Below are 26,736 nucleotides of genomic sequence, written 5' to 3'. Positions count from 1 at the left end.
AAATTCTGCGGGGTAGAGTGCAATATTAGTTAACTGCTAGTCATGTTACCCATAATTAGAACCGTATCTTTTCTGCAAGGTTAAACTAAACCCACACCTTCTTCATATCCCGAGGGTGTCCGCATAGGAATAAGGCTGACTGTAGTCTAGATCTTTAGACTTAATGATACTTTTTCAAGTGTTTGTTGCAAGGCAACAAAGATCTCATGACGGAATCGTGTAAATTGTCCACCGCTGTGTCAACACAGCGCGCCTACACTGGATTCACAAACCCCCGCGAAATGACGCAAAGGGGGACCTTTTATTCATTAAGATGGAACTCAGTAAGAGGAGTCATTTGAACGCTACCTCCCTTCTTTTGTTATATGTTCCTTGGTAACTAAACTAGGCGTATTAGTGTTATCGAATGAGACAAGTTAATCCACGATCAATATAAACGTCACATAGCTCAAAGATGACTTCTATATTTTACTTCGAAGCACCATTAAAGATAGATGATCTCAACGTTCTACTTTACATTACAGCAAAAGGAATCTGGGAAAAACATCCATACGTTTTCTGTTTTTAAAAAGTATCGCAATTATTATCTTTGTGCTTTATTATATGGTTATAAAAAATCTTTGGCAGAGGCTTAATGGATAAAAATGATAAAGACAGTAGCCGCTTCCTATAGCGATTGACAAACTTTGTTGAATAAACTGCAATAAACGTGGTCTTGTGTATACAAATTTACAATTAATCAAGTGATACTACAAAACAATTTTCTTGTTAAAAAAGTTTATTTGAAGTCTCTATTCAATAAAAAACGACGAACGTTTTTAACAACTATTTGTAAAACAAAAAAGGCTTTACGCTTTTAGCTCAGACCGCTAACACTAATTGGAAGGTGTCTAGCCCTTGATACAAGAAGATCGTTATGAGATGAAAAACGGGGCCAACAAGGTGAGAGTTTAAGTAAACAATCAATCGACGTTGTAATTAAAAAGCTCCCTCTGTTTAAATCATCGCTGTGCTGTTTAACAAGAGTCATTTTGGATCTTCACCAGAATAGAGAAGCACCGTTTTATAGTGAGTAAAGCGCCAAAGGTAGGAATATCCAATATCCTATAGAACTATTGGAATATATTGGTGTGAGATTATTTTTCCATTTTTATTCAATTTGTTTTCTTACAAATTGATGAATGTGAATCTAAACATGCTGTTTGGATGTTTCTGTTTTCTTTTTTCACTTGACATTATATATCCCCCATCTCTACAACCAAGATGTTGTAGAAGTTACTCATTCATTTAGCTCCCCAGTCGCTTTTTTACTGACCCAAAGAAGGCGGCACCAAATATATAAACCAATATATATGGCGAGAACTAAGACCTATATCCGCCCGGACTTCGTTTAAATCATATCATTTCTTATTTTATTCAAGATAAGCAAGATGTATTTAGTTTTGGCTGCTGCGACATATCTGCTGCTGGTTTCTCCAACGCTCTCCCTCATGTGCACCCAAAAGGAAGAAGTTAATATTCTCAATGAGTGCGTCAAGATCCTAAAGGATGAGATGGTTTTGTCTGAAAACATGGCGGATTACTGCAAAGCTTACCAAGTAAGGCGAACTTTTAAATATTTAAAAAGGTCCTATACCTTTAGAATCGATCTTATCCAATTGGCCTCGAAATACTGGTGTTGGAGCAAGATATTAAGAGACATTAAGACAATCGTTTGAGGTTTCGAAGCGACAAGTGTCATGGCCCATATAGCACTGATATAAGCAAATGAAGATGAAACCTATTCATTTTTCCGCTTTCAGGACTGGGTGCAATGTATGGAAAGACCAGACAATCTATGGTGCGATTCCTCCCCACTCAAGGGACTGAGATATTTCGTGTCAGAGAGAGTAGAGTTCGACAAGAAAACTGGAGTGTGCCATGACACTGATGCCTCTTTACTGGAAGCGGCTTCCTTAGGTTTGGAACGACATCTTTTTACCGTTTTGCTTCACTACCACGATTTTTGCGATTTCTCGAGATTTGAATTTTAAAAATTTGTATAGTGAGAATAAATGTCGAGACGAAAATTGAATTTGGCGACATTAAACTCTTTGATACACTTCCTCCATCCCTCGCTGATCCTCGCATTTAATATTCTTGCACCTATAAAGTGATACCAAAAAGGCATTAAATGACACAAAATGCGTCGGCAAAAGGCGAGTTTGGAAAATGTCCATAACATGTTTTTATAGCTAATCATTTTCCATTTTTTTACCTTATCAGAATTAAAGAGGCCCGAAACAGACTTGAAGAGCGGTAAGTAAAATAATAAAAATTTTGGGGAGCGGAACCATGGTTTAACAACTACGATGACATCCCTGTGATAACATTTTTATCCCCATGACAACAGCTACATCTCCATGACTACGGCTACATTTCCATGACTAGAATGACGACATTTTCATGACTACACTATCATCTCCAAAGACTACAGTCAAATCTCTAAGACTACACTGTCATCTCTATGACTACAGCTGCATTTCCATGACTGTGTTGACATTTCCATGACAACAAGGATATCTACATTATGTCCTTTTGAGCTCATACCTTTATGAATCATTCTCAGTGACATTTGAGTCCGCTGAAGAGGCCAGATGCGTGAAGTCACTGAACGAGAGGTGTGTCAACAAAATGCGCGCGTACATGAGGGAACACACCACAGGTGATTGTGGCGCTATAAACGAATATTTCCGCTGCTTCCTCAACAACTCCATCAACTGCAACAGCTCCAAACCTCTGCAAAAATACAAGAACATGCTTCTTGAGATTGGCAAAGAAGTCAAAATGAGTTTCGAAACCTCCAGCATCCTAAAAAATCTGTGTCCTTGAACAGCATATATTAGTGTGATATATTATATATCCATGTAATATGGGTTTGATGTAGAGTCCTGTGAAATAAACGTGAATTGAAATCAATACGGCTCTTATTATATGTTTACCACAAAGGCATAGTTCTCCTTTAAATGTTTCATATTGGAATAAGCTTAAATGAAAAAAAATTGTTATGAATCTTCTTGCTGCTAATTCTAAAAGAAACTCAACCCTTATTTTATAGCATAGCATTTAGAGTTTCAGAATAAATTATCTCTAAAATGATGGCTCTCCGCTTTAGGCTGTGCCTAAATATTGTACTTCCTTCTTATTATCCGAGAGCCGATGCGCAAAAGCCAAACTTTGATACTATTTATATTTTCCGGCATGACCGAATCATCGAGGTTAGTAAGCTGCTTATTAAATAGCATGTTCTTTTTTTTTAAAGGTGATTTGTGGTCGATGAAAATTTTCCAAAACAGTGGTTTCATCGGATAACAGACAGTCCGAAGTAGAAAATCACTACATACTAGTAGTGGTTTCAATTTTAATACTTGGAAAGAGTTGGTGTATGATAAAATAGGGTAGAGCAGGATAGCACAGGGTGTGGTTGGGGTGGGTTAGTGTATAGGGTGGAGCAGGATAGCACAGTGTGTGGTTGGGGTGGTTCAGTTTATGGGGTAGAGCAGGATAGGACAGGGTGTGGTTGGGGTAGGTTAGTTTATGGGGTAGAGCAGGATAGCACAGGGTGTGGTTGGGGTGGGTTAGTTTATGGGGTAGAGCAGGATAGCACAGTGTGTGGTTGGGGTAGGTTAGTTTATGGGGTAGAGCAGGATAGCACAGGGTGTGGTTGGGGTGGGTTAGTTTATGGGGTAGAGCAGGATAGCACAGGGTGTGGTTGGGGTGGGTTAGTTTATGGGGTAGAGCAGGATAGCACAGGGTGTGGTTTGGGTGGGTTAGTTTCTGGGGTAGAGCAGGATAGCACAGGGTGTGGTTGGGGTGGGTTAGTTTATGGGGTAGAGCAGGATAGCACAGGGTGTGGTTGGGGTTGGTTAGTTAATGGGGTAGAGCAGGATAGCACAGGGTGTGGTTGGGGTGGGTTAGTTTATGGGGTAGAGCAGGATAGGACAGGGTGTGGTTGGGGTGGATTAGTTTATGGGGTAGAGCAGGATAGCACAGGGTGTGATTAGGGTGGGTTAGTTTATGGGGTAGAACGGGATAGGACCGGGTGTGGTTGGGGTGGGTTAGCTTATGGGGTAGAGCAGGATAGCACAGGGTGTGGATGGGGTGGGTTAGTTTATGGGGTAGAGCAGGATAGGACAGGGTGTGGATGGGGTGGGTTAGTTTATGGGGTAGAGCAGGATAGCACAGGGTGTGGGTGGGGTGGGTTAGTTTATGGGGTAGAACAGGATACGACCGGGTGTGGTTGGGGTGGGTTAGTTTATGGGGTAGAGCAGGATAGGACAGGATGTGGATGGGGTGGGTTAGTTTATGGGGTAAAGCAGGATAGCACAGGGTGTGGATGGGGTGGGTTAGTTTATGGGGTAGAACGGGATAGGACCGGGTGTGGTTGGGGTGGGTTAGTTTATGGGGTAGAGCAGGATAGCACAGGGTGTGGGTGGGGTGGGTTAGTTTATGGGGTAGAGCAGGATAGCACAGGGTGTGGATGGGGTGGTTCAGTTTATGGGGTAGAGCAGGATAGCACAGGGTGTGGTTGGGGTGGGTTAGTTTATGGGGTAGAGCAGGATAGGACAGGGTGTGGATGAGGTGGGTTAGTTTATGGGGTAGAGCAGGATAGCACAGGGTGTGGTTGGGGTGGGATAGTTTATGGGGTAGAGCAGGATAGCACAGGGTGTGGTTGGGGTGGGTTAGTTTATGGGGTAGAGCAGGATAGGACAGGGTGTGGTTGGGGTGGGTTAGTTTATGGGGTAGAGCAGGATAGCACAGGGTGTGGTTGGGGTGGGTTAGTTTATGGGGTGGAGCAGGATAGCACAGGGTGTGGTTGGGGTGGGTCAGTTTATAAAATAGAGCAGGATAGGGCAGGGTGTGGATGGGGTGGGTTATTTTATTGAGTAGAGGGTAGGATACGATAGGGTGTGGATGGGGTGGGTTATTTTATTGAGTAGAGGGTAGGATACCACAGGGTGTGGTTGGGTGGATTAGTGTATAGGGTGGAGCAGGATAGCACAGTGTGTGGTTGGGGTGGTTCAGTTTATGGGGTAGAGCAGGATAGGACAGGGTGTGGTTGGGGTAGGTTAGTTTATGGGGTAGAGCAGGATAGCACAGGGTGTGGTTGGGGTGGGTTAGTTTATGGGGTAGAGCAGGATAGCACAGTGTGTGGTTGGGGTAGGTTAGTTTATGGGGTAGAGCAGGATAGCACAGGGTGTGGTTGGGGTGGGTTAGTTTATGGGGTAGAGCAGGATAGCACAGGGTGTGGTTGGGGTGGGTTAGTTTATGGGGTAGAGCAGGATAGCACAGGGTGTGGTTTGGGTGGGTTAGTTTCTGGGGTAGAGCAGGATAGCACAGGGTGTGGTTGGGGTGGGTTAGTTTATGGGGTAGAGCAGGATAGCACAGGGTGTGGTTGGGGTTGGTTAGTTAATGGGGTAGAGCAGGATAGCACAGGGTGTGGTTGGGGTGGGTTAGTTTATGGGGTAGAGCAGGATAGGACAGGGTGTGGTTGGGGTGGATTAGTTTATGGGGTAGAGCAGGATAGCACAGGGTGTGATTAGGGTGGGTTAGTTTATGGGGTAGAACGGGATAGGACCGGGTGTGGTTGGGGTGGGTTAGCTTATGGGGTAGAGCAGGATAGCACAGGGTGTGGATGGGGTGGGTTAGTTTATGGGGTAGAGCAGGATAGGACAGGGTGTGGATGGGGTGGGTTAGTTTATGGGGTAGAGCAGGATAGCACAGGGTGTGGGTGGGGTGGGTTAGTTTATGGGGTAGAACAGGATAGGACCGGGTGTGGTTGGGGTGGGTTAGTTTATGGGGTAGAGCAGGATAGGACAGGATGTGGATGGGGTGGGTTAGTTTATGGGGTAGAGCAGGATAGCACAGGGTGTGGATGGGGTGGGTTAGTTTATGGGGTAGAACGGGATAGGACCGGGTGTGGTTGGGGTGGGTTAGTTTATGGGGTAGAGCAGGATAGCACAGGGTGTGGGTGGGGTGGGTTAGTTTATGGGGTAGAGCTGGATAGGACAGGGTGTGGATGGGGTGGTTCAGTTTATGGGGTAGAGCAGGATAGCACAGGGTGTGGTTGGGGTGGGTTAGTCTATGGGGTAGAGCAGGATAGGACAGGGTGTGGATGGGGTGGGTTAGTTTATGGGGTAGAGCAGGATAGCACAGGGTGTGGTTGGGGTGGGATAGTTTATGGGGTAGAGCAGGATAGCACAGGGTGTGGTTGGGGTGGGTTAGTTTATGGGGTAGAGCAGGATAGCACAGGGTGTGGTTGGGGTGGGTTAGTTTATGGGGTAGAGCAGGATAGCACAGGGTGTGGTTGGGGTGGGTTAGTTTATGGGCTAGAGCAGGATAGCACAGGGTGTGGTTGGGGTGGGTTAGTTTATGGGGTAGAGCAGGATAGCACAGGGTGTGGTTGGGGTGGGTTAGTTTATGGGGTAGAGCAGGATAGCACAGGGTGTGGTTGGGGTGGGTTAGTTTATGGGGTAGGGCAGGATAGGGCAGGGTGTTGTTGGGGTGGGTTAGTTTATGGGGTAGAGCAGGATAGCACAGGGTGTGGTTGGGGTGGGTTAGTTTATAGGGTAGAGCAGGATAGGGCAGGGTGTGGTTGGGGTGGGTTAGTTTATGGGGTAGAGCAGGATAGCACAGGGTGTGGTTCGGGTGGGTTAGTTTATGGGGTAGAGCAGGATAGCACAGGGTGTGGTTGGGGTGGGTTAGTTTATGGGGTAGAGCAGGATAGGACAGGGTGTGGTTGGGGTGGGTAAGTTTATGGGGTAGAGCAGGATAGCACAGGGTGTGGATGGGGTGGGTTAGTTTATGGGGTAGAGCAGGATAGCACAGGGTGTGGTTGGGGTGGGTTAGTTTATGGGGTAGAGCAGGATAGGACAGGGTGTGGTTGGGGTTGGTTAGTTTATGGGGTAGAGCAGGATAGCACAGGGTGTGGTTGGGGTGGATTAGTTTATGGGGTAGAGCAGGATAGCACAGGGTGTGGTTGGGGTGGGTTAGTTTATGGGGTAGAGCAGGATAGCACAGGGTGTGGTTGGGGTGGGTTAGTTTATGGGGTAGAGCAGGATAGCACAGGGTGTGGTTGGGGTGGGTTAGTTTATGGGGTAGAACGGGATAGGACAGGGTGTGGTTAGGGTGGGTTAGTTTATGGGGTAGAGCAGGATAGCACAGGGTGTGGTTAGGGTGGGTTAGTTTATGGGGTAGAGCAGGATAGCACAGGGTGTGGTTGGGGTGGGTTAGTTTATGGGGTAGAGCAGGATAGGACAGGGTGTGGATGGGGTGGTTCAGTTTATGGGGTAGAGCAGGATAGCACAGGGTGTGGTTGGGGTGGGTTAGTTTATGGGGTAGAGCAGGATAGGGCAGGGTGTGGTTGGGGTGGGTTAGTTTATGGGGTAGAGCAGGATAGCACAGGGTGTGGTTGGGGTGGGTTAGTTTATGGGGTAGAGCAGGATAGGGCAGGGTGTGGTTGGGGTGGGTTAGTTTATGGGGTAGAGCAGGATAGCACAGGGTGTGGTTGGGGTGGGTTAGTTTATGGGGTAGAGCAGGATAGCACAGGGTGTGGTTGGGGTGGGTTAGTTTATGGGGTAGAGCAGGATAGTGCAGGGTGTGGATGGGGTTGGTTAGTTTATGGGGTAGAGCAGGATAGGACAGGGTGTGTTTGGGGTGGGTTAGTTTTTGGGGTAGAGCAGGATAGCACAGGGTGTGGTTGGGGTGGGTTAGTTTATGGGGTAGAGCAGGATAGCACAGGGTGTGGTTGGGGTGGGTTAGTTTATGGGGTAGAGCAGTATAGCACAGGGTGTGGATGGGGTGGGTTTGTTTATGGGGTAGAGCAGGATAGGACAGGGTGTGGTTGGGGTGGGTTAGTTTATGGGGTAGAGCAGGATAGCACAGGGTGTGGATGGGGTGGATTAGTTTATGGGGTAGAGCAGGATAGCACAGGGTGTGGTTGGGGTGGGTTAGTTTATGGGGTAGAGCAGGATAGCACAGGGTGTGGTTGGGGTGGGTTAGTTTATGGGGTAGAGCAGGATAGGACAGGGTGTGGATGGGGTGGTTCAGTTTATGGGGTAGAGCAGGATACCACAGGGTGTGGTTGGGGTGGGTTAGTTTATGGGGTAGAGCAGGATAGCACAGGGTGTGGTTGGGGTGGGTTAGTTTATGGGGTAGAGCAGGATAGGGCAGGGTGTGGTTGGGTTTGGTTAGTTTATGGGGTAGAGCAGGATAGGACAGGGTGTGATTGGGGTGGGTTAGTTTATGGGGTAGAACAGGATAGGACAGTGTGTGGTTGGGGTGGGTTAGTTTATGGGGTAGAGCAGGATAGTGCAGGGTGTGGATGGGGTTGGTTAGTTTATGGGGTAGAGCAGGATAGGACAGGGTGTGGTTGGGGTGGGTTAGTTCATGGGGTAAAGCAGGATAGGACAGGGTGTGGTTGGGGTGGGTTAGTTTATAGGGTAGAGCAGGATAGGAGAGAGTGTGGTTGGGGTGGGTTAGTTTATGGGGTAGAGCAGGATAGCACAGGGTGTGGTTGGGGTGGGTTAGTTTATGGGGTAGAGCAGGATACCACAGGGTGTGGTTGGGGTGGATTAGTGTATAGGGTGGAGCAGGATAATACAGGGTGTGGGTGGGGTGGGTTAGTTTATGGGGTAGAGCAGGATAGCACAGGGTGTGGTTGGGGTGGGTTAGTTTATGGGGTAGAGCAGGATATCACAGGGTGTGGTTGGGGTGGGTTAGTTTATGGGGTAGAGCAGGATAGCACAGGGTGTGGTTGGGGTGGGTTAGTTTATGGGGTAGAGCAGGATAGGGCAGGGTGTGGTTGGGGTTGGTTAGTTTATGGGGTAGAGCAGGATAGGACAGGGTGTGGTTGGGGTGGGTTAGTTTATGGGGTAGAGCAGGATAGGACAGGGTGTGGTTGGGGTGGGTTAGTTTATGGGGTAGAGCAGGATAGTGCAGGGTGTGGATGGGGTTGGTTAGTTTATGGGGTAGAGCAGGATAGGACAGGGTGTGGTTGGGGTGGGTTAGTTTATGGGGTAGAGCAGGATAGCACAGGGTGTGGTTGGGGTGGGTTAGTTCATGGGGTAGGGCAGGATAGGACAGGGTGTGGTTGGGGTGGGTTAGTTTATAGGGTAGAACAGGATAGGAGAGAGTGTGGTTGGGGTGGGTTAGTTTATGGGGTAGAGCAGGATAGGACAGGGTGTGGTTGGGGTGGGTTAGTTTATAGGGTGGAGCAGGATAGGAGAGGGTGTGGTTGGGGTGGGTTAGTTTATGGGGAAGAGCAGGATAGGGCAGGGTGTGGTTGGGGTGGGTTAGTTTATAGGGTAGAGCAGGATAGGACAGGGTGTGGTTGGGGTGGGTTAGTTTTTGGGGTAGAGCAGGATAGGAGAGAGTGTGGTTGGGGTGGGTTAGTTTAGGGGGTAGAGCAGGATAGGGCAGGGTGTGGTTGGGGTGGGTTAGTTCATGGGGTAGAGCAGGATAGCACAGGGTGTGGTTTGGGTGGGTTAGATTATGGGGTAGAGCAGGATAGCACAGGGTGTGGTTGGGGTGGGTTATTTTATGGGGTAGGGCAGGATTAGACAAGGTGTGGTTGGGGTGGGTTAGTTTATGGGGTAGAGCAGGATAACACAGGGTGTGGTTGGGGTAGGTTAGTTTATGGGGTAGAGCAGGATAGGACAGGGTGTGGTTGGAATGGGTTAGTTTATAGGGTAGAGCAGGATAGCACAGGGTGTGGTTGGGGTTGGTTAGTTCATGGGGTAGAGCAGGATAGCACAGGGTGTGGTTGGGGTGGGTTAGTTTATGGGGTAGAGCAGGATAGGACAGGGTGTGGTTGGGGTGGGTTAGTTTATGGGGTAGAGCAGGATAGCACAGGGTGTGGTTGGGGTGGGTTAGTTTATGGGGTAGAGCAGGATAGCACAGGGTGTGGTTGGGGTGGGTTAGTTTATGGGGTAGAGCAGGATAGGACAGGGTGTGGTTGGGGTGGGTTAGTTTATGGGGTAAAGCAGGATAGCACAGGGTGTGGTTGGGGTGGGTTAGTTTATGGGGTAGAGCAGGATAGCGCAGGGTGTGGTTGGGGTAGGTTAGTTTATGGGGTAGAGCAGGATAGGACAGGGTGTGGTTGGGGTGGGTTAGTTTATGGGGTAGAGCAGGATAGGGCAGGGTGTGGTTGGGGTGGGTTAGTTTATGGGGTAGAGCAGGATAGCACAGGGTGTGGTTGGGGTGGGTTAGTTTATGGGGTAGAGCAGGATAGGACAGGGTGTGGTTGGGGTTGGTTAGTTTATGGGGTAGAGCAGGATAGCACAGGGTGTGGTTGGGGTTGGTTAGTTAATGGGGTAGAGCAGGATAGGACAAGGTGTGGTTGGGGTGGGTTAGTTCATGGGGTAGAGCAGGATAGCACAGGGTGTGGTTGGGGTGGGTTAGTTTATGGGGTAGAGCAGGATAGGACAGGGTGTGGTTGGGGTGGGTTAGTTTATGGGGTAGAGCAGGATAGCACAGGGTGTGGTTGGGGTTGGTTAGTTTATGGGGTAGAGCAGGATAGGACAGGGTGTGGTTGGGGTGGGTTAGTTTATGGGGTAGAGCAGGTTAGCACAGGGTGTGGTTGGGGTGGTTTAGTTCATGGGGTAGAGCAGGATAGCACAGGGTGTGGTTGGGGTGGGTTAGTTTATGGGGTAGAGCAGGATAGGACAGGGTGTGGTTGGGGTGGGTTAGTTTATGGGGTAGAGCAGGATAGCACAGGGTGTGGTTTGGGTGGGTTAGTTTATGGGGTAGAGCAGGATAGGACAGGGTGTGATTGGGGTGGGTTAGTTTATGGGGTAGAACAGGATAGGACAGTGTGTGGTTGGGGTGGGTTAGTTTATGGGGTAGAGCAGGATAGTGCAGGGTGTGGATGGGGTTGGTTAGTTTATGGGGTAGAGCAGGATAGGACAGGGTGTGGTTGGGGTGGGTTAGTTCATGGGGTAGAGCAGGATAGGACAGGGTGTGGTTGGGGTGGGTTAGTTTATAGGGTAGAGCAGGATAGGAGAGAGTGTGGTTGGGGTGGGTTAGTTTATGGGGTAGAGCAGGATAGCACAGGGTGTGGTTGGGGTGGGTTAGTTTATGGGGTAGAGCAGGATACCACAGGGTGTGGTTGGGGTGGATTAGTGTATAGGGTGGAGCAGGATAATACAGGGTGTGGGTGGGGTGGGTTAGTTTATGGGGTAGAGCAGGATAGCACAGGGTGTGGTTGGGGTGGGTTAGTTTATGGGGTAGAGCAGGATATCACAGGGTGTGGTTGGGGTGGGTTAGTTTATGGGGTAGAGCAGGATAGCACAGGGTGTGGTTGGGGTGGGTTAGTTTATGGGGTAGAGCAGGATAGGGCAGGGTGTGGTTGGGGTTGGTTAGTTTATGGGGTAGAGCAGGATAGGACAGGGTGTGGTTGGGGTGGGTTAGTTTATGGGGTAGAGCAGGATAGGACAGGGTGTGGTTGGGGTGGGTTAGTTTATGGGGTAGAGCAGGATAGTGCAGGGTGTGGATGGGGTTGGTTAGTTTATGGGGTAGAGCAGGATAGGACAGGGTGTGGTTGGGGTGGGTTAGTTTATGGGGTAGAGCAGGATAGCACAGGGTGTGGTTGGGGTGGGTTAGTTCATGGGGTAGAGCAGGATAGGACAGGGTGTGGTTGGGGTGGGTTAGTTTATAGGGTAGAGCAGGATAGGAGAGAGTGTGGTTGGGGTGGGTTAGTTTATGGGGTAGAGCAGGATAGGACAGGGTGTGGTTGGGGTGGGTTAGTTTATAGGGTGGAGCAGGATAGGAGAGGGTGTGGTTGGGGTGGGTTAGTTTATGGGGAAGAGCAGGATAGGGCAGGGTGTGGTTGGGGTGGGTTAGTTTATAGGGTAGAGCAGGATAGGACAGGGTGTGGTTGGGGTGGGTTAGTTTATGGGGTAGAGCAGGATAGGAGAGAGTGTGGTTGGGGTGGGTTAGTTTAGGGGGTAGAGCAGGATAGGGCAGGGTGTGGTTGGGGTGGGTTAGTTCATGGGGTAGAGCAGGATAGCACAGGGTGTGGTTTGGGTGGGTTAGATTATGGGGTAGAGCAGGATAGCACAGGGTGTGGTTGGGGTGGGTTATTTTATGGGGTAGGGCAGGATTAGACAAGGTGTGGTTGGGGTGGGTTAGTTTATGGGGTAGAGCAGGATAACACAGGGTGTGGTTGGGGTAGGTTAGTTTATGGGGTAGAGCAGGATAGGACAGGGTGTGGTTGGAATGGGTTAGTTTATAGGGTAGAGCAGGATAGCACAGGGTGTGGTTGGGGTTGGTTAGTTCATGGGGTAGAGCAGGATAGCACAGGGTGTGGTTGGGGTGGGTTAGTTTATGGGGTAGAGCAGGATAGGACAGGGTGTGGTTGGGGTGGGTTAGTTTATGGGGTAGAGCAGGATAGCACAGGGTGTGGTTGGGGTGGGTTAGTTTATGGGGTAGAGCAGGATAGCACAGGGTGTGGTTGGGGTGGGTTAGTTTATGGGGTAGAGCAGGATAGGACAGGGTGTGGTTGGGGTGGGTTAGTTTATGGGGTAAAGCAGGATAGCACAGGGTGTGGTTGGGGTGGGTTAGTTTATGGGGTAGAGCAGGATAGCGCAGGGTGTGGTTGGGGTAGGTTAGTTTATGGGGTAGAGCAGGATAGGACAGGGTGTGGTTGGGGTGGGTTAGTTTATGGGGTAGAGCAGGATAGGGCAGGGTGTGGTTGGGGTGGGTTAGTTTATGGGGTAGAGCAGGATAGCACAGGGTGTGGTTGGGGTGGGTTAGTTTATGGGGTAGAGCAGGATAGGACAGGGTGTGGTTGGAGTTGGTTAGTTTATGGGGTAGAGCAGGATAGCACAGGGTGTGGTTGGGGTTGGTTAGTTAATGGGGTAGAGCAGGATAGGACAAGGTGTGGTTGGGGTGGGTTAGTTCATGGGGTAGAGCAGGATAGCACAGGGTGTGGTTGGGGTGGGTTAGTTTATGGGGTAGAGCAGGATAGGACAGGGTGTGGTTGGGGTGGGTTAGTTTATGGGGTAGAGCAGGATAGCACAGGGTGTGGTTGGGGTTGGTTAGTTTATGGGGTAGAGCAGGATAGGACAGGGTGTGATTGGGGTGGGTTAGTTCATGGGGTAGAGCAGGATAGCACAGGGTGTGGTTGGGGTGGGTTAGTTCATGGGGTAGAGCAGGATAGCACAGGGTGTGGTTGGGGTGGGTTAGTTTATGGGGTAGAGCAGGATAGGACAGGGTGTGGTTGGGGTGGGTTAGTTTATGGGGTAGAGCAGGATAGCACAGGGTGTGGTTGAGGTTGGTTAGTTTATGGGGTAGAGCAGGATAGCACAGGGTGTGGTTGGGGTGGTTTAGTTCATGGGGTAGAGCAGGATAGGGCAGGGTGTGGATGGGGTGGGTTAGTTTATGGGGTAGAGCAGGATAGCACAGGGTGTGGTTGGGGTGGGTTAGTTTATGGGGTAGAGCAGGATACCACAGGGTGTGGTTGGGGTGGATTAGTGTATAGGGTGGAGCAGGATAGCACAGGGTGTGGGTGGGGTGGGTTAGTTTATGGGGTAGAGCAGGATAGCACAGGGTGTGGTTGGGGTGGGTTAGTTTATGGGGTAGAGCAGGATAGCACAGGGTGTGGTTGGGGTGGGTTAGTTTATGGGGTAGAACAGGATAGCACAGGGTGTGGTTGGGGTGGGTTAGTTTATGTGGTAGAGCAGGATAGGGCAGGGGGTGGATGGGGTGGGTAATTTTATTGAGTAGAGGGTAGGATACGATAGGGTGTGGATGGGGTGTGTTATTTTATTGACTAGAGGGTAGGATACGACAGGGTGTGGTTGGGGTGGATTAGTTTATAGGGTGGAGCAGGATAGGGCAGGGTGTGGTTGGGGTGGGTTAGTTTATAGGGTGGAGCAGGATAGGGCAGGGTGTGGTTGGGGTGGGTTAGTTTATAGGGTAGAGCAGGATAGCACAGGGTGTGGTTGGGGTGGGTTAGTTTATGGGGTAGAACAGGATAGCACAGGGTGTGGTTGGGGTGGGTTAGTTTATGTGGTAGAGCAGGATAGGGCAGGGGGTGGATGGGGTGGGTAATTTTATTGAGTAGAGGGTAGGATACGATAGGGTGTGGATGGGGTGTGTTATTTTATTGACTAGAGGGTAGGATACGACAGGGTGTGGTTGGGGTGGATTAGTTTATAGGGTGGAGCAGGATAGGGCAGGGTGTGGTTGGGGTGGGTTAGTTTATGGGGTAGAACGGGATAGCACAGGGTGTGGTTGGGTTGGGTTAGTTTATGGGGTAGAGCAGGATAGGACAGGGTGTGGTTGGGGTGGATTAGTTTATAGGGTGGAGCAGGATAGCACAGGGTGTGGTTGGGGTGGGTTAGTTTATGGGGTAGAGCAGGATAGCACAGGGTGTGGTTGGGGTGGCTTAGTTTATGGGGTAGAGCAGGATAGCACAGGGTGTGGATGGGGTGGGTTAGTTTATGGGGTAGAGCAGGATAGCACAGGGTGTGGTTGGGGTGGGTTAGTTTATGGGGTAGAGTAGGATAGGACAGGGTGTTGTTGGGGTAGGTTAGTTTATGGGGTAGAGCAGGATAGCACAGGGTGTGGTTGGGGTGGCTCAGTTTATGGGGTAGAGCAGGATAGGACAGGGTGTGGTTGGGGTGGGTTAGTTAATGGGGTAGCGTAGTGTGGTGACAATGGTTAGGCCGACCCTGGCTTTAGTGATTCCATTTTTTACAAAGGTTACCCGTACATATATTGGTCCCTTCTCCATGTGGTACACATGGACAAGGGACCAATCTCCAGCGCCATCATGTTATCGCGTTATTATGTCGAACCGGTAACCCTGTGTGGCAAACTGGCCTCCGGATTCGCGTCCGCCATCTTGTTCTCCTGTTTGGTTCACTGTGTACTTGATTTCATCTTATAACCCATCTGGCGTTGGACCCTTTTAACTGCCTATGATGATTTAGCGAACGTCTGGATGTATCGTCCACTTTTTTCTGAAGTTTTGTTTTGATCCCCAGCAAATTAAACTATATTTTTTCCAATTATGTGATTTTCTTTATTCATCAGCTCTTCTTCTTTTACATTTGACGTTATTAGATTATTTCATGAAAGGTCATGGATCGCTATGAGCGGCAATAAATATTATTGTAGAGTAGATTTCCTTTTTAAAAGGTCGACCTGGTGCAACTGATGCGAATAAATTCTATCGGTGATTGGGTTTTATTATCAACAATTTTAATTATAGTATTGGTATCACCCGTATGTTGTTCAGAAAAGAAATCTTTAAGAGTTTCTCCACCAGGCAAGGGTGGCAATGCAATTTCTCCGATTTACATGAAATTTTTCAACCCTTAGCCAAAATCATCCTTATTTTAGCCTTTATTTTAGCCCTTTCAGCTAAATCTCTCCGATTGAGAAAGCTTTTCAATCGTTTTATTTGCCCATGTAGAACGTATTGCGGGCACCCTGTCATGGGTGATTCCTTATGAACGGCCAAATATTTTTGCTGATAAGGTAAGCGCAAGGCTTGGACAGCTGTGTGATAGCCTTTTTTATGACAAAATTGGACATTTCTTTTGTACCATTTTTGGTTGCACCATTGAATGTAAAATCCGCGACTGCCTTTTTAGTTTAGATTGACAGGTATAGACTGATAGACACTGACTTTGACATGCCTTCACATGACACTAAGGGCCGAATATTTCTTGTGTTAAATACCAAAGAATTTGTAAAGATCTTGAAGTCAGGAGATTTGCTCACTTGTAGCAGAATTTTAAGTTTCACTGATTTTTCAGCAGATATGGGAAGATTTTACTTCGTTCGGCATAAAATGTGCACACCGAGTGCAGTTTTTGAACTGACAAAAAGTTTTTTTGTCGGAATTGAATAGCGTATACAATATCAAAACGTTCAATTCCGACGACAAAGCTCAATTTAGATTCGCTTGGCCTTAACAAATATTCAACACTTTGAACTCAAAATGTTCTGACAATTTACCGAGCTTTACCGTAATATATTAGCAAATTGAGAACTACCGATTGAGCAGCATGTAGAAAAATCAAGTGTCACTGAAATAACGATTTTAAAGTGTACAGAAAATATTCAATACCGACAACTAAGCTAAACTCAGATTGTCTTGCAACGAAAAGAATAATTTGAACTCAGTAAGTCGACAATTTACTGGATTATTTGAATTATTGAAAACTGTCGGGCATTTTGTCAATCGAAGAGATGACATGCACTTCCCCCCTGCCTGGTAGAGACACTTTTGACACAAACATATTATTTTCTTTGTAATTAAAACATTGTTTCTATGGTAATGTAAAGTTTTCTTTGGTGCGCGAGGATATAATACAACCGATTATATTTACCATACATCAAATTGCACTTCAATTTAACAACAACCCCTAATTCGATAGGTCTGTTCCTGAATTTTCGACTTTATCTAATCACAAACCGGGCTGTAGAATGTTTCTTAGTCAAATGAGCAGCTTGTTGAGGTAAGGGGTGCATTACTTGATTAATTCGTTAAACAGAATTTCACTTGCTAGTCTGCATCATTTTATTATTTGTTAAAAACAATTTCACTTGCCAAGTTAAGCTAATAAGGTTTATAATCTACCAATCTCTTGAATCTCGTTAATAAGAAATATAACGGGTATTTTCCTGAGGTCATCTTAGAACAGTTGTAGCTCTTTCTAGGTCGTTGCAAGTAAACAGGGATTTGCCAAACAAATATTAAGAGCTGGAAAGTCAAATGACTTGCAAATGATTCTTAAGTTGATATTAAAAGTGTCTGAGATACGATGTCCACCCGATATCCACAAGACAAAAAACAACAGATAACAAGACGCTCTTTTCAATTGATATTTTTCGTCGCGACCACCTGATTAAGGTTTATAAAAGTGCGATAAAAATACAAAAAAAAAAAAAAAAATAGAAATACCCCCATAAAAACATAATGCACAATTTCAAAAAAAATAAAATAATAAAGATATAACAATATTGCTGATGACCATTTCACGAGCTGATCTTTTATGCCATTTCTGCAGATTTATTGCCGAGTCATAACAATGAAAAAAGAATGCTATTTTACCTTTTAGTAAACATGGATAATTGGTACCTTCAGTTATTTTATGGTAAACCCGAAGAGCATTTACCGTCTCTTTATGTTCAATGCTTAAGGTTTTCTCTTTACAGTCGTATAGACAGATAGGCGACCAAGACAAACCAACATATAACATTTTTTTAATCAATCCCCTTCAAACGAAAATAAAGGATATAGAATATACCTTCGTGGTCCATTACTGCTTCAAAAAGCCAATCATGAACTTTAGCTCAAATTCACCATCATACAGAACTTGCTGTGGAAATTTGCTATTGTGACATAATTGCTGCTAAAAGATCGAATTCAATCTATTTTAATGTCATGTAAAAATTCAGCTCAACTCATGTCCCCACTTTTTCCGCTCTGCCAGGACCGACAATAAGCAAATATCAAACTTCATCAATGGTGAATTCGTGCCAGGCGAGGATGGTGTGTACATGAATGACTTGAGTCCTACTACAGGTGAGGTGATCTGCACATTTCCTGACTCGAACGTAGTGGACACAGAGAATGCCATCCGGGCCGCAAAGAGTGCCGGGATCATATGGGCGGCGACCCCTAAGGTAGGCTTGGGAAATGCATTGTGATCATATCACTATGAAGCTTATTAGTGAGTGTGCTTCTCCAATGTACCAGTTAACACACGTGACCATTAACGTCACAGAAGCGTCCAATCGTAACCTTCCTGTAGTGTAGCCCAGTAAAAGTTTATTAGTGAATGCTATTCACTCCCAGGCAATGAAAGGATTGAATAACTATTGTTTTTTTGTCTAAAACACATCAATACTTAGAGTGTTTGGGGCAGGATATTTTTGAAAGACAGCAAAATTTATGAGAAGTCCTCTAAGCCCTTGTCTGCTCCTAATAACGGCCGTTTCTTTGCCTAAAGCCGCATTAGGTCCGACGGAAATCTCAACCGTTAAAAGACAACAAAAGAATCTATTAAAATCCGAGATATTAAACAGGCCATCCGCTCTAAATTATCAATCACATCCTCAAAGACACTTTCAATAAACACACTGCTTTCAATATTTTGAAATATTTTTCGCGTTTTCCGTTAAAAATCATCGGAGGTTGTTACGTAATCGACCGGAAATAAACTGGTGACAATGCAGCTTTAAGGGGTGGTTCTATTGAACCCACAGAACCACCACTTAGTTCGCCAACAAAAACAACAAAAAAAGTCAAACCTCTCTCGACTCGAGTTATCGGGAGGTTCGAGTTATCGGGAGGTTCGAGTTACTGATGGCTCGAGTTATCGGGAGGTTCGAGTTATCAGAACGTTCGAGATAACGGAAGGCTCGAGTTACCGAGGGCTCGAGTTATCGGGAGGTTCGAGTTACCATATGAAGAAAACGTTGTCGTTTTGGAGGTCTGGAACCGAGGAAACTTAGTTTCTTTTCAGGAACCTTCTCAACTAACTAAAGATGGTCACAGTAACTGTTTTTCTCTTTGGTTACAAGTCATAAAGTTTACGAAGCCCCTGGGGTACGCTCACCTTAAAAAATACAAGAATCATGCAGATTTTCCAAAAAGGAACATATTAGTTTTCTTATATGGAAGTGACCGCGTTTGCCAAAAACGACAATTTTGGGCTCAATTTTCTTGATATGCGAGGAGTTATCGGGAGGCTCGAGCTACCGAGGAGTTATCGGGGAGTTCGAATTACCAAGGGCTCGAGTTATCGGGAGGCTAAAGTTATCGAAAGTCTCGAGTTACCGAGGAATTACCGAGGAGTTCGAATTACCAAGGGCTCGAGTTATCGGGAGGCTAAAGTTATCGAAAGTCTCGAGTTACCGAGGAATTACCGAGGTTCGAACTATCGGTAGTCTCGAGTTACCCAGGGTTCGAGCTATAGAGATCTCGAGTTATCGAGTCCGCTGTATTAACTTATATTAATTCGTAGTTTTAGACCGTAGTGCATGAAATGAGTATTTTTTTGTTGTCGTTTTTATCTTCTGGGTTTTCATCATTTTTAAGAGAAAGCGCTGCAAGTACCTTGACTGCGTGGCAGATCTGCTCGAAAAGCGAAGCGAAGACTTCAGCAAAGCCGAGACACTCGACACGGGTACAGTCATCAGTAGAGCGAACAACAATAAGGAGTTTGCAAACGAGGTTCTCAACATCCGGGTGCTTGTTGATCATGCACTAAGCATCATGGGCGAATCCACAGCAGAGGGAGGTATGTAACATCCGGGTACTTGTTGATCATGCGCTAAGTATCATAGGGACTCAATTCACATATCACAGACAGGTAGTAGCAGCTTATTGTCAAACCTGTCAAACTTGTTTCAGGGACACTGTGCTACAGCATTCGCCATTCCCTTGGGGTTGTTGCCATTATCACCAGCTGGTCCCAGGCACTCCCGTCTATTCTCAGACACCTTGTTCCCGCAATGGCCTCTGGGAACTGTGTCGTCATCAAACCCTCTTGTCTTGCGCCTCTCACTGTACATCTACTGGCCAAAGTGCTTAAGGATTCAGGTAGGTGGCAAGTCTGCTTGTGCTATGGCTTATGGTCAGCATATAAAATCAAAGTATACGCGTAAAGATACAGATATTTTTTCACACGAGATGAAGGGAACCTTCTGAAACCTGCACAAGACATAGGAGTTGCAATTATTTAATGTGGAGTTTGTAAATAAAGTTATAGAAACAAATATTTAGTTATTGTGATTATAATTCATGCTTACTATATACTGAGGCACTTGCTTATGCTAAACTGTTTTGCTCTTTGCCACAGGCATTCCAAAAGGAGTCGTGAATATTGTATACGGTCGAGGCGAAGTCATCGGTCGAATACTTGCAAGGCATCACGATGTGGCTGCGGTTGCCCTGGTAACCTTCTTAATACTTCCCTGATAGCCAAACATCTATCGCCTACGATAAATAAAAATCTGCCAAACTCGTCCCAAAGTCTTTCTGTTTCCCTCAAAAGCGGAGGCAAAGGGACCGAGAACAAGATTGAAATCTGCCCTTACCACAATTATTCTATGATAAGTATTTAAATTTTTTAGTGACTTCGCCAATTCTAACTTGGCTAAGTCTTACTTCTCTGACAGGTCGGCAGCGAGAGAGCTGCTTTCTCAGTTACCATGGAGAGCGGCCCACGTGTTAAGCGTGTGTCGTATGAGCTTGGAAACTGTCATGCGATGGTAGTATACGATGACGTGGATCTCGACGAGCTCATTCCTACCGTCATCAAGGCCAGGTTTGTTTGAGACCAGTATGACTAGAAATAGTAGTCTGCGTAGGCGTGGTCGAATCAGGGAAATGGTATGTTCTACGTCTCTGTGAAGTTTTCGCCGAAGTTTCGTTTCGAGGGTCCCTTGTTAGAGACCAACTATTTTTTGTCACTGGAAATTTGCTCAGCGTTTCATTCCTAAATTGCTTGCTATAGATTTTGGGAGGGGGAGGGATTTTTGTTACCTTCCCGTTACCCGCAATTTTGGTCCAGCTCTCTATATTCCTTGCAGTTTTCTGTGTAACGCGGGTCAACACCCACATGCAGTCAATCGTATATTCGTGCACGGCGCGGTATTGGAGATATTCACCGAGAAACTCGTCAAAGCCATCAGAAAGATCAAAATCGGCAACCCACAAGAGTCCAGTACACAGGTAACCCAATCGGGACCCAGAACACACACAGGTAACCAACAGGAATCCAATACAAATGTAATCGACAAGAACCACAAGTATCCAGTTCACAGGTAACCCACAGTAACCCAGCACACAGGTAACCAACAGGTACACAAATAACCAACAGAATCCCAGTACACAAACGCACATGAACCCAGTACACAAGCAATCCCCATAGTATACACAGGTAACCCCATAGAGCAAAAGTAATCCACAAGATCTCAGCTCATAGGTAACCCGAACACACGAATTGTCGTGGGGGTCATGTAGCAGCTATCAGAAGATTTCTCCATATTGGATTGATGCACCACAGTCAAAACAATGGGAAACAAGACAATAGAACGGGAATACAATAGAACAATAAGGTAATCCGGCTCTGGTTTGCTTCCTCTAGATCGGGCCCCTAATAAGCAAGGAACAAAAACAAACGGTGCTCGCATTGATCCAGGGCGCAATTAACGACGGCGCAAAAGTGATACACGGAGGGGGTTCCCCTAAGCTGGACAGCAAGCTGGACAGAGGGTTCTTCGTGGAACCAACGGTCCTAGGAGGTAGGTAACAAGTAGGAGAACATGTTCTTCTGTGACCCGCCAGTCATTAAGAAGTCTTACGGACCAAGGGCGTGCGGTCAGGCGATATACGTTGCAAGGTATATAGGAAAAAGGGAAGGAACAACTCCCCACTTTGTCACCATACCCCTATCACCCCACCCTGGCTTTTATCGCCACAACGGCCTGGGTCCACAAAGAAGGGGGCATTGACCAAGTTTTCTCAGAAAGTGCAGACGGACAACTAAGTGTTATGTTTTCGCAGGGTTCAAGAATTCCATGGATAATCCTATCAACCAGCTCGAGGTCCAGGGACCTGTGGTGAGACTATAAAAACATTTTCTTATTTTCTCGCGGTGTCTCAAAAGCTCACGCGGTGAGAGCGAAGCGAGACATAAAAACTATTTGCGCTGTCGGATTAAAAACACAAACCAGGATAAGAAATCTTATGCTCTTTTGCACACACACAAAAAAAACACTTTCTGCTACGAAGGCATACGGAAATTCCTGGGGAGTTATCCGAGAAATTTCCATCCATGATGGATTCTTTCTGAAACTGCACAGCCCATTTCAGACAGGGTCCTAAAGCAATACAGAAATTAGCCATGTCCAGAGAACGGGATTTGGCTTAATGTCCATCTTTTAGAACATCATCCCCAGCAAGTTTCCAGCCATCAAAGTAAACATTTTGGTGTCTTTCAGGTGCGTATTATCCCGTTTCGTAGTGAAAGTGAAGCTTTGAGTGGCGTAAACGTCACCGCTTACGGCCTCTCAGCCTCGATCTGGAGTAAAGATGGTCAACGAGCCCACAGACTTGCTCAGCGGATACGCGCAGGGTGAGTATCATACTTGACTGGTGTAACTCGAAATTCCTGGCTTTTTCGAGCTTTTGAACCAGCCCAGGGCCGTAGAAGGGGGTGGGGCATTGGAGACACGTGCCCCCATCCCCTCACTAAAATTCATATCAAGAAAATTGAGCCCAAAATTGTCGTTTTTGCCAAACGCGTTCACTTCCATATAAGAAAAATCTGCATGATTCTTGTAATTTTTAAGGTGAGTGTACCCCAGGGGCTTCGTAAACTTTATCACTTGTAACCAGAAGAGAAAAACAGTTACTGTGACCATCTTTAGTTAGTTGAGAAGGCCCCAGAAAAGAAACTAAATTTCCTCGGTACCAGACCCCCAAAACGACAACGTTTCATATGCTAAAAAAATTAAGTGAATTTATTAAGTTAATGGCCAGTAGGTTCCTCTTACTCATATAACTTTAACTCGTTTGATACATGAACAGTTTATTTCTTCCCTCGACGGTTAAAAGTTTGTTTTAACTTTTAGCTGCAACTTTGGTGTAATTAATTTTCGCCTTCGGTTCAAATAATCGGGTTTTCAGTTCGAGGGATTCAACTGTTGCGCGCAAAATGAAATTTCGAGAGTAATTGATTGAATATCATTTCAGATGTGTGTGGATTAATAACTGGGGCGTGGTAAGTCCCAGCATGCCTTGCTGTGGTGCGAGGATGAGCGGCAATGGACAGGGCGGAGGACGACTATTGCTAGATTTCTATACACAGAAAACTACCATATCAACACAGTTTTAATATAGAAAAACATAATTCATAACTATCTATAAAAATAAGGGAAGTGTCATTAGAATCGGGGGGGGGAGGGCTGCTAAGTTGATTTTTTTTTTGGTTTAAAAAATCCCCCCCCCCCAAATCTCAAGCGCATAAATGGTGACCCTCCCCCAAAAAGGGAAGAAAAATAAAGGCCCTCCCCAGAAAAAAAAGATATAAAAGCGTACAGGTTACTTTATTAAAATTATACTCGGCGTCTAGTCTCTGGGATGCTCTACGTACGGCACGTTCTTCCAGGCGCACTAGCAAATTCTATAACCGTAAGAGCACTCTTTACGGCGCCTTGCTGAACAAACAATGAAAGACGATTGGGCCAAAGTATTGTGTGTTTGAGGGGAAGTGGGGACTGACATAGGCATGCCCATGAACGGGCGGCAGAACTGTTCAAGCCAGGAGAAGTGTTGATTTTGAGCCATATTTCAGGGCTTTAAATAATATTGTGTATGGGGGTTTGGGGCCATCCTACCATATCAAAATTTTAAAACTTAAATAGAAAACAGCATCATAAGCTCCTCCCAAACTATAATCTTATTTACATATATTTTTATACCACCAATATGAAAAGTTAGTAGGGTGGGGGAATTTGACATGGATGGAATTTGTGAATTCAGTGATGAATTAACAAAACCAAAACTGCAAAAGATGGCCACATATTAGGGGACAACGATATTCAGTTCCAGCCAAATGCAAGTCATAGAGTGCAAAACAAGGTGCATCGCATTCATTTATCTGTTTTGTAGGAGGTCTGGGGTTTTTCCCATAAAGTTTTAAATTTCCAGTCTCATAGAGGCTCGGAAAATTGATCAGAATAACTGTTAAAAAAATAAGGCCCTCCCCTTAATCGTGTATTAAAATTTGAGGCCCTCACTCAAATCTGTATTTAAAAAATCGCAACCCTCCCCCCAAGCATAGCAGCTCTCCTCCCCGTTAAATATTGACTTTTCCCTAAGTTAACAAGGAAAGGAGTTAAGTCAGGGGCTCAAAAGTATGAGCCTCTGGTGAAGTATTGTATTGTATTCATTATGCTTTTATACAAAATAAGTGTTTTTAAACCTCCCAGGTGTGGATCTATATCTAGAAGGGTGGTTATTACTTGTTTTGTGCATTTGGTTTTCTGACTCCTACAGCCACAAATACCTAAGAGGGCAGTTCTATGGATAAAATCTGCACCAATCAGGGTGTATCACAAGAAGGAAATACTTTTTCAATTGGGTACTATTAAAAAAAAAAAAACACAGCAAAAGAAATGAGTTATATTTTGGCAGCCCAAAGAGGAGGGGGGGGGGGGGGGGGGTGGGGTGGGGGGTGGGGGCTGAAACCCACTAAATTCTTCCCCCCCAAGATATACCACTACAGCCAGTCTCTACCAGAGCTGTAGTGTGTATCCTGTTTCATCATTTTCATTCCATGTTGGAAGACAAATCAATGAAGAAATCACTAAATAACGATCTAAAAAACAAAATTTTATTTACAAACTCCAATCAAAAGTATCACTATAGTTTCTTAAATCAGCCCATGGAAATTGGCTTCTTCTCCCACATGGTATTTTACTAAACTGACAAAATAGCAGCGGACAGAAACTCCTTGAGCAGTCACTGGTAGAGAGTCACCAAATATGTTTCCAATAAAATTCTTTATTTACTATCTTTATTAAAGCTACCAGTCCTTATCTAAGTGACATCTAATCCAGGTGCTAAGGGTAGACAAACAACTTTTTTCAAAGAGTAGTAGAATACAAATAGGTCAACTTATTTATTTTCATTTATAAGAGAGCAATCTCATTTTCATCTACATTCACAACAGCAACAAATCCATTAGGATCCATAGCCATAGCCTTAGTTGTGCGGTATGATTTTGGTAGCTCCATTATACCCTCTAAGTTCCATTCTGAGTCGTATATCTGTACATTTGGGTATTTATACTTCTCTAAATGTTTATAAGCCTTGCTATAAATGTATACCCACTCTCGCTTGCTATCATATGCTATTCCCTCAATTGGTAAGCCATAGCCTTTTACTACAAACTTAGTTACATATTGCCCATCCTTGTAGATTCTCACATGGTCCCAATGTGTGGCCAACACATTCTCTCTAGCAGTCACTGCAATGTGAGTGTAGCCCTCGTGTGATTCCCAGCTACACTCATTGGAAACATATTGACCATCAAGAGTGAATACATGGATACAATTGGCACCGTCATCAGAAATAAGGAGTTGGTTCTTCGAATCTATGGTAATACTCGTCAAGACTGAACTAGAGGTCAAAACATCTGAGCCAAATGAAGATATGAATTTGCCATGTTTATCAAAGACAAATACCGCTGCAGGCATGTCACTGTCTTCTCTTCTTCCCTTGCTTGACCCTGCATAGGTTCTGCCATCAGCATCATAAGTTACACATCTTGGCCAAAATTCTGCACTCTGCTCCCCCCCAGATGGTGTCTTAAAACTGTACATATAGACCCCTAGGGGGGAATAAACCTTTATAGCATTATTACAAGTGTCAGCTATCAGGAAATTACACTCGTCTGAGATACTTAGCCCCTGGGGACAGTTAAGATGATCTGCATCACTGTCCTCTTTGAAACTAACTTGAAAGAGTTCCCGAACACGAGAGTCTAAGACTGGATGAACCTCTATGTCATTTTTGTAGACAATCCTGGGCCAGTTAGTAAAATAAGCATCATCAGCACCGAATAACCTAGCAAAGTGCCAAAGGATTCTATTGATTGCTATAACAGACCACACAAACTCCTTTCTTTCAACAGATGTAAACAGTCTCTTTAATTCTGCCTTTGCACCAGTTCCAAATTGAATGGCAAAAGAGCTAGAGACATCCTCCATTGCATTGAGCTGTTCAATATAGCTTCCGCATAGCATTACGCCGGGTGCTGTGTTATCAATATGCTCCAGGAGGGTTGAAATTATTCGCAGTCTCGCAGCTAAGATCCTGTCCTGATATTTCAAACTCTCGTTGCTCAATGCCTTTGTCGCATATTCGGCAGATCTCTGAAACTTCGCCTTTGCTTCTTCAAGGAAGGAATCGTCTAGAACAGACATTTCGTCTGATCCCTCGTCTTTCGCATCGTGAGAACTCGACCATAAACCAAACACAGCTAACGACTGAAAGATGGAAGAGCGCCTATCTTTTTTATCTGTCCCTTCCTTTTCATCTTCTGAGGTTTCCTTTTCGCTTTCTAGATATCCGTACAACAGAGTAACACCATCCTTGAAGAAATTCAGACCTGTTAACAAGTCAGTTCGCGCTAGCCCGTCCAGCTTTTCTTGAATGCTGTCCAAAGTACGAATGATAAATTCGCGAAATCTTTGCCCGGTAACATCGCTTCGCTTCAAATCTGCGTACAATTTCTGGCGAAGATAGTCTTCAAATAGGCTGACAGCCACAGAGAGAGACTTCAGAGCGATAGCAGACATTTTGTTTAGATAACTACACTGTAGAGTATTCTAATGCTATTCCTAATATGCATAAATTCTTTCGAATTCTCCAAACGGAAAGGAATGAGGGGAGTGTTTTACACAAAGGCTACGACGGGTGCTCGACTGAATTTTTGGGTAGCCTGTGCTGCTCTCAAATCTCTTGGGTTGGCTGGGATACCTGTGGGACTGCATAACAGCGGTTTTTTGTCATGATGAAAATATATGTATAATTTTGATTTATTTCTCGAAAATGCCATACTAGGAGACTGACGCCGGCGATAGGGGTGTAAAATTCTACCTACCCATTAGGGGTTTAGAAGGCATTATGAAATAGGCATTATAAACTAATAGAGAGAACAT

General features: G+C 45.7%; 3 protein-coding genes across 3 annotated transcripts; 2 read left to right on the top strand and 1 right to left on the bottom strand.

Moving 5' to 3' along the window:
- Nucleotides 1-2,958, top strand: LOC125556811. Its single transcript, XM_048733390.1, has 5 exons — nt 1-1,086; nt 1,422-1,598; nt 1,803-1,959; nt 2,266-2,298; nt 2,609-2,958. Exons 2-5 carry the CDS (start codon nt 1,431-1,433, stop codon nt 2,869-2,871), a joined length of 621 nt encoding a protein of 206 aa, XP_048589347.1. The 5' UTR covers nt 1-1,086; nt 1,422-1,430; the 3' UTR covers nt 2,872-2,958.
- Nucleotides 2,959-16,354: 13,396 nt separating this feature from the next.
- Nucleotides 16,355-24,178, top strand: LOC5513596 (2-aminomuconic semialdehyde dehydrogenase). Its single transcript, XM_001633793.3, has 11 exons — nt 16,355-16,511; nt 17,490-17,682; nt 19,100-19,301; nt 19,415-19,603; nt 19,863-19,957; nt 20,182-20,330; nt 20,596-20,737; nt 21,153-21,309; nt 21,572-21,627; nt 22,009-22,142; nt 22,763-24,178. The coding sequence occupies exons 1-11, from the start codon at nt 16,480-16,482 to the stop codon at nt 22,902-22,904; spliced, it is 1,491 nt and encodes a 496-aa protein (XP_001633843.2). The 5' UTR covers nt 16,355-16,479; the 3' UTR covers nt 22,905-24,178.
- A 204-nt stretch (nt 24,179-24,382) lies between these two features.
- Nucleotides 24,383-26,604, bottom strand: LOC5513595. The gene has a single exon (XM_001633748.3). It carries the CDS (start codon nt 26,371-26,373, stop codon nt 24,703-24,705), a length of 1,671 nt encoding a protein of 556 aa, XP_001633798.1. The 5' UTR covers nt 26,374-26,604; the 3' UTR covers nt 24,383-24,702.
- Between the last annotated feature and the right edge of the window lie 132 nt (nt 26,605-26,736).

This window comes from Nematostella vectensis, chromosome 10 (assembly GCF_932526225.1).
Source record: "Nematostella vectensis chromosome 10, jaNemVect1.1, whole genome shotgun sequence".
Lineage (NCBI taxonomy): Eukaryota > Metazoa > Cnidaria > Anthozoa > Actiniaria > Edwardsiidae > Nematostella > Nematostella vectensis.
This window is presented reverse-complemented; position numbering and strand designations above follow the sequence as displayed.

Coding starts and splice junctions, on each gene's coding strand:
- LOC5513596 (XM_001633793.3), top strand. CDS start 16,480: ATGTTTCTTAGTCAAATGAGCAGCTTGTTGAG. Junction 19,604..19,862: donor CAAAGTGCTTAAGGATTCAG/GTAGGTGGCAAG, acceptor TCTTTGCCACAG/GCATTCCAAAAGGAGTCGTG. Junction 21,310..21,571: donor GGAACCAACGGTCCTAGGAG/GTAGGTAACAAG, acceptor ATGTTTTCGCAG/GGTTCAAGAATTCCATGGAT.
- LOC125556811 (XM_048733390.1), top strand. CDS start 1,431: ATGTATTTAGTTTTGGCTGCTGCGACATATCTGCTGCTGGTTTCTCCA. Junction 1,599..1,802: donor ATTACTGCAAAGCTTACCAA/GTAAGGCGAACT, acceptor TTCCGCTTTCAG/GACTGGGTGCAATGTATGGA. Junction 1,960..2,265: donor ACTGGAAGCGGCTTCCTTAG/GTTTGGAACGAC, acceptor TTACCTTATCAG/AATTAAAGAGGCCCGAAACA.
- LOC5513595 (XM_001633748.3), bottom strand. CDS start 26,373: ATGTCTGCTATCGCTCTGAAGTCTCTCTCTGTGGCTGTCAGCCTATTT.